General features: G+C 36.5%; 1 protein-coding gene across 1 annotated transcript; it reads left to right on the forward strand.

Annotated features, from left to right (window-relative positions):
* The first annotated feature begins 5,542 nt into the window (after positions 1-5,542).
* Positions 5,543-6,271, forward strand: LOC133863404 (uncharacterized). Its single transcript, XM_062299347.1, has one exon. The coding sequence runs from the start codon at positions 5,543-5,545 to the stop codon at positions 6,269-6,271; it is 729 nt and encodes a 242-aa protein (XP_062155331.1).
* Positions 6,272-7,544: the final 1,273 nt, after the last annotated feature.

Below are 7,544 nucleotides of genomic sequence, written 5' to 3' on the forward strand. Positions count from 1 at the left end.
GTGTGAAGGACTTAATTTTTGAGAATTGGATGAGGGGTTATTTTGATGGACATAACATGGTGTTACAGATTATGGTTCCAAATGGACATAAATTAGCTACAAACTGATTTGTAGTAAATTGTTATACACCAGTTTAATAAAGTGACATGTGTCTCTTATATGTGAAAAATACATGTTTTTTTTAATAGCATTAATAAAAAAACATATGTTTTTCATATGATTTAAGAAACATATGTCACTTCATTAGACTGCATTGCAGCTATTTGCTACAAACTAGCTAATTTTTGTCCATGCATGGACACAAATTGAACATGGTGTTATTTATGTTCTAATTGAAAATAATTATGTTATTTATGTAAGAACGACTAAGCAATCTTTTCTTGTAATTTTGTAATATTTCTTCCCCATTTAAGATGGAGCTACTAGCTAATTGATTTATATTATAAAGCTTGAATTTATGGAATAGGGATGATAATTGATAGGTTCTTTGCAATAGTTTGGGCCACTTAACTGTAGTTGGGCCTTTTCTTTAAACTATTCCAATAATCAGCCTTGAAAACGCTTGGCCAGTCAGCCCGAAAACCTTAGCATAAACCATCCCATATAGTCTGGCCAGCAAGTTTGTTCAACAATACGAGAAAATTCTAAATAGGTTCAAATTCGAAACATAAACTTAAAACTTGGAGCTCATGTTAGAGATCTGGTGCATTGACACCAAAAAAAAAAAAAAAAAAAAAAAAAGTCCGAGGAAATAAATAGTATATTAAACTGCCACGTGTCTAAAATATATACGGGTGATTATCATGAACATTTTAAAAAATATATGTAAGATTTATGCACTTTATTTAAAAAAACGTATATTTTGAACATATATTAATTTAATAGACCGAAAAGCAAATATTGTCCAAGAAAAGGTTATAATATAAATATACAAACATAAAATTGGGGGTAGCCTTCCCTCTCCCCTTCCTATGTTAAGGGAATTTCTTTGATCCATGAGATATATATATATATATATATATATATATATATATATATATATATAAAATACATGCTTCTCTCCTTCCGTGTTGATCAAGTATGCTATAATTAATAAGAAGCTTGTTATTAAGTCTTGCCTCTTTTACATGTTAATTCTTTTGCTATTTTATCTTATATTTTCTTTTTGTTTCTTTGCTTTGTTTCTTTTTGACCGAGAGACATTGAGAAGAGAGAACTTCCTTTTTTCTGGAAGTTTCTCCTCTCTTCCTAACTTTTCCTTTTTTCTCCTTCCTTTTGTTTTCTTTTTGTTACTTCACTTTGTTTTCTTACACTTAACACGCACACACACAGGGGAAGGAAAAGTGGAAAACAAAGGACTTGAGGCCGGGAGAGACTTACGGTGTGAGAGAGATAGCAAGAGAGATCCTGAGATGTTTTTCAGCTTCTCTTTTCTTTACTGTATTTCTGCAGTAAATAGGAATGGTGCTGCTGTAAACTATAGAGAAACAGAGAGAGATAGAGAGTGCAGGGAGTGTTTTTCTTAGAGAATTTTCTGAGTTTTGTTTCTTGTTCTACACGTGCTGTCCGTGAGCTACACTAAGAGAAAGGTAAAACAGAGTTGCATGCTCTGTTTTACTACAAAACCGTAACAAACAAAGAGAGGGAGAGCGAGTGACTTTTTCTGGCTTCCTTCTATGTCCTGATGGGTGAAGAGGTAAGAGAAAGTGGAGCTTTTATGCACTACACCAAAGGAAGAAGCTGCAGGAAAATTCTGCAACAAGAGAGCACGGGTTCTGCAGTTTTTTTTTTTTTTTTGCTGCAGTAATCCGAAACATAGAGGAGAGATGTAGAGATGTAGAGAGGAAGAAGGAGATCGAGGGTTGTTGTAAAATAAGAGAGCAAGGAGAAGAGAAACCGAGAGAGAATTTGAAGAAGAAGCTGTGCGATGATCCAAAGGGGTGCGGGGTTTGTTTTATAGCAGAATGAACGGTCATGATCGTCTCATTCTGATCTCATCTAATGGCTGGAATTCAGCTTGGGAAGCAAGAATGATCAGAGGCTGGGATTTATACTTGGGCAGCACCTCTTGGTAGATGAGATATTTGCTGATTTAGGGGATGCACCTGCAAGACAAATGAAAGAAAGAAGGAAAGGAGAAGAGAACGTGGGGATGAGGGCTGGGCTGCACGTGTTGGGTTCAATCATGCAGGTGTGGCTGGGTCTTTTAAATATGTGAGCTGAATCAAAATGGGCTGGGCTGAGTTCATGAAGAGTAAAAATGGGCTCACAAATTGATAATGTTAAATTTTTATCCAAATCAAGGTACTGTTTTTTAAGAGTGTTTTTGTGGCCTAAACAGAGTCTAAAAATTATGAAATTTGGAGGGTAGCTAAAAGAATTTGAGACGAGCGTTCTAGCTTTTGAATCGACCAAAACGGAATTTGTTTGAACTTATTTTCGTTATTTCAAAGTTTAAGGTCTGTTTGAACTTTTATTAAACTAAAATTATAAATCCTTAATAATTAAATATTTATATTTATATTTATTCTTTTACCTTATTATTAGGTCTTAAATCATATTTTAAGATATTTTATTTAACATTTTAAAATACGGGGTGTTACAAAAATGCCCCCCTCCTGTTTCATAACAATACTCATCCCACTTGGACTAACTACCTTTTCTTTTCTCATTTAGTTTCCTTATTTCCAAAACACAAACGTAAAATATTTAATCTTATGATATTTGTTTAGACAATTAATATATATATATATCAAAGTGGTTTATGCCCTAAAAAAGTATCAAACCATTTTTTTTTTTTTTACAATTTTCTCAATATGCGGATTTTAATAATTGGGAATGAAACCAGGATAAAAATTAGAAAACTAAATATTATAATGATTTTTTAAATAAATCAAAGCACATATAAAACTTCTTAGAAGTTTAAAATATGTAGTCAAACTTTCATGTAGATGTAAAATTGTTATTGGATCAAAGTTCAATAATGATTTATCATACATCTTATAGTGATTTTAAAAGCCAGAGATGACTCAAGCAGAATATGAGTTATCCTTATAACATTGCTCCTTTATGTATAGTGTTTTACAAGTGAATGAATAATTTCAAATTTTAACAAATCCCTTGAATTAAGGTAACTAAATTCACATATTTAGGGAATCAAGTAATCATTTATCATAAAGGATTTCTATTCTCATCATGTTCGTGAACCGTTCCTTAGGATTGTTGATCTTGAATAGCAAATGACTGAATAATAGTTATTATAGTTTAAATTGGAGCATTGACTACTATGACCAACACTTAGACATCAATGTCATTAGTCTATATTGACTATTAATATGGCCAAAACTTGGACCAACTACTCTGACTGAAACTTTGATATCGACAATTTTAACCGGCATTAGTGATGTGAACCAACTGACACAAAACACAGAAAAAAATAGATGGACTCGTTCAAGGGAATCGTGACATCCAATGACTACTTTAAGTCTTGTGTTCTATGATCTAAGTATTATTTTCATTGAAATGCTTCTGTTCAGGTTCTTATTTTTGATGTTTACGCTTCATGGCCCGCTCTCTTTCTTAGTTGGTTTTTGTAGTTGTGACATGTTCTCTTCTAGTTATTGCTAGTTTTGTATAGAATAGTGAAGATGCTTAAAACTTCTACCAATGACCACAAAAATTACTAGCTTTTAATCACCCTGTGGATGGTTGCCCAATAAGAGTAACGGACTTGAAGATGTTACTTAATTGGATCATATAAATGGTGGACGAATGGTCAATATTGATATGAGATACTCTCTGTTCATATCTCTTTGTTAAATTCTGTAGGCAGCTGGAAATCTGGAAAAATGGCCACAGATCTTAAAGCGGAATAATTGTCAAAGAAAACTTTCATTTTTTGATCTTAATTAAGGTCTGGGAAGTAATTGGGATTGCAGTCGGGTGCTCTCGTTGTCAAAGAAAACTATCATAATTATCCTCAATGTGCTCTCGTTGTGTGTTAATATCATTTTTCCGGAAGAAATCAAGGGGAACTACTAACTAGGGACAAGATTCCTCAAGTCAAAGTCAGAGATAATGTTATGGCTTCTACTGTTAGGCTAACAAAAGAGTGCTGTTAGTCATGTTAATTAGTCACGCCGTCCTTTTTTAAGTATGCAGCTGTTAGTCATGTTAATATACGGTGCTGTTAGTCCTTTTTTAAGTCATGCGGTAGTTTACAACCGACTTCTGAACAAAATTAACGGTAGTTTATACTACCGCATAGAAGTCAAATTCTACGCGCGGCCAGCATGCTGATAATCTTTTTTTTGAACGTAAAAGACCTTTTTTATTGCCGGAACAAACGCCCGGAGACCACCCAAATAGTTACAAATATCAGAACCAATACACAGATCAAAGAAAGAAGGCATAAACAACCGCCCGTAGGCTAAGCTAAACCAAGGCCGAAGGTAGCGACTAGAGGTAGAGAACCTCTAACCACAAAGTTAGGGGAAACCCTAGTTTAAAGCAGTTACCGAAAACCGGTAGACTGTGAAATAGGAAAAGAATGTACAACCAAAACAAGTAGAAGCTCAGGAATACAAGCACAGGAAACAAACAGCCGGAGAAACCAGCGCGTGCAGATCACACAACGTCTCCGGGAACCCCCCATCAACGGACGACCATCAGAAGTCCAGATCGGCACCTAGTGAAGCCTGAAAAAACAGGCCATAACCCGCACGCGCGAGGGCAGGAAGGAAGACCCCCGGCGTGTGCTGACCACGCGCCGAACCGGAGAGAGCTGCACGGTCCCGCCGAGTAACCGTTGAGACCGGAGAAGGCCGAAGACCGCAATAGGAAGATTCTTGTCGAAAAAGAGCCAACCGAGGTTAATAGATCTAACTTTGAACAACATCTCCGCCGGCCATTCTCTAACACCCGTTTATCTCTACCAACCAGAAACCAAAAGCCTCTGCTTGCACCAACAAAGACAAAGAAATCAAAAGAAAGAAAAAACAAACACAACAAAACAGCCTCCACTAGTGTTACACTGGGAGGAAGAAACTCCACCAGCCCTAGAGGCTTGGAGACAAACATCCACCACTGGAAAAATGACCCAGGGGGAGCAAAACCCTGGCCCAAACGGCCAAGGGAAACAAAAACCAAAAAACAAAGCTGGGAGGAGGAGGCGTGAGGCCTCCTCCCCAGAAGACAAGTAACACTCTAAACACTCGCTCTCTATAAGACTCGGACTTTCGCTCTCTTCAAAAGAAAGAGAGAGCATGTTCCAACATGCTGATAATCTGAGTGTCGACATTGAGGAAACAACGGGTGAATTTCCTTTTTTTCATTTTTATATTCCAATTCCCCACTTTCTTAGCAATGAGGGAGAAGACTATTGGTTGTTGGAAATAAAAAATAATATCCAATCAAATAAGTCGGTTACATATCTATAAATACAGCTAGCTTGCCTTGAAAAAGTTGGAAATTAATTAGTACGAAAAAGAAAAGAAAAGAATCTTTTAATTTGACGCAGGGCTCTCGACACGAATAGAGAATTATGAAGTATACAGAGATTACGCATCCGAGCCACCCACACGATTTGGTTCTTGGATCTGCTGAAGAACCCTACCAGTGCGACGGATGCAAAGAAGTGGGGTTTGGGCCATGTTTCAAGTGCGGACAGTGCAATTTCAATCTTCACGAGGAGTGTGCCATGCCTGAACCCTCCGCCTTCCACCCCTTTTTCAGTAAGTGCGACTTCAGATTCTACGAAAACGCGCCAGGATCTAGCGATAGATTTTACGATGCTTGTGGGAAAGATGTGCGAGGGTTTGTGTACCAATGCTCACACGAGCATGACCTACACCCGTGTTGCATGAAGCTTCAACGTACCTTAATTGGTGACGGGGTGAAACTACACCTCAGCGACAAGGTGTCAACCAGGTGCCTAAAATGTGGAAGCAAGGAAATATCCAAGGGTTTCAGGGGCTGGTCCTATGAATCGAGTTGTGGGCAATATCGCTACCATGTGGCGTGTGTGAAGGACTTGGTTCTTGAGAATTGGCGGAGGGGTTATTTTGATGATGGACATAACACGATGGCGCTGCAGATTATGGTTCGAAACGAAGATATTGTACAACAGACGGGAGGAAGCTCATCAAGCAGAATGAAGGTTAGTAAGTATTGGAGGATGGCAAAAGTGGCTCTCACGCTCATTATTTCAGCCGTCTTTGGGGATCCAACTACCGTGGTTGCTACTTTTATCGCGTCGTTGCTTTCAAGCTAGTTGATTTATTTTATTACAGGATGGGAAGTTTTTGTGTATATGTGTGCATACTTTAATTGGATGAAGAAGTACTGTTTGTGTGATAAATTATGTTCTTTAATCCAATATAAAAAGAAATTCATTAAAATGGTAATTTCCAACGAAATGGTCAATAAATATGCATCATATAGACAAGGCAGAACAACTTTGTGGCAGATTCTTTTTTGCTTTCTTCCACACAACGTCGTCGTCGACTGTCTCTCCGCCTCCACGTCTCCAAATTAAAGCAATATTGCATGGTTTGGTTAACTCTTACTTATTCAATACCGCGTATAATAGTATTTTGAAACATGCGTGTGATATATACAAGAACATAAATAAAGATTCCTCCCGTGGTCCCCGAAGCTTGGGCCATGGGGGGAATTAAGGAACGTCGTCTGTGGAAAATTAATCTCATTCTAGATTTCTAGATCCCGCGTGGTGAGTAGTGAGGACAAAGAAAGTGCATGGTCGTGACTCGTAATTGGAATTTGCATTTTTTGTTATCAAACTTGAACGGAATATTGACTTCAAATTTTTTTTTTTTTTTTTTTTTTTTTGTGTGTGTGTGTGTTTGGTACAGCCGTACGAGTGGAATTTGTGTTCAACCCGAAAACATTTTCGTTTTAGAATTAAAATATAAGAGGGAGTTTATAGCAAATGTTCTAATTGAAGATAATCATGTTAGAATTAAGCCATATTTTCTTGTAATTTAATAATATTTAATTTCCCCATTAAGGATATATGGAGCTAATTGATTTTTTTATTATAAAGGTTGAATTTATAGGAATTATAGGTTCTTTACAAATAATTTGGGCCACTTAACTGGATTTGGGCCTTGACTTTAAACTATTCCAATTATTAGGCTTGAAAACGCTCGGCCAGAGTCCGAAAACCTTAGCATAAACCATCCTATATATATATTGTCTGGCCTATACTCCAACAATACGAGTAAATTCTAAACATAAACTTAAAACTTGGAGCTCATGTTAGAGATCTGGTGCATTGACGTCTGGTGCATTGACAAAGAAAAAAGAAGAAGAAGAAGAAGAAGAAAAAGAAGAAGAAGAAAGAAAGAAAAAGTATATATATATAGACTTGTGTCTATAATATGTGTGATTATCATGAATATTTTTAAAAATATACGTGAGAAATATTTATTTAATAGAATTTGAAAAAAGAACTTTGTCCAATATTGGTCAAATTGTTGCAGATCCAAAGCATTGAAGAAGTTTCAAGTGGAGTTCAGCCCAAG

This window comes from Alnus glutinosa, chromosome 3 (assembly GCF_958979055.1).
Source record: "Alnus glutinosa chromosome 3, dhAlnGlut1.1, whole genome shotgun sequence".
Lineage (NCBI taxonomy): Eukaryota > Viridiplantae > Streptophyta > Magnoliopsida > Fagales > Betulaceae > Alnus > Alnus glutinosa.

Coding starts and splice junctions, on each gene's coding strand:
- LOC133863404 (XM_062299347.1), top strand. CDS start 5,543: ATGAAGTATACAGAGATTACGCATCCGAGCCACCCACACGATTTGGTT.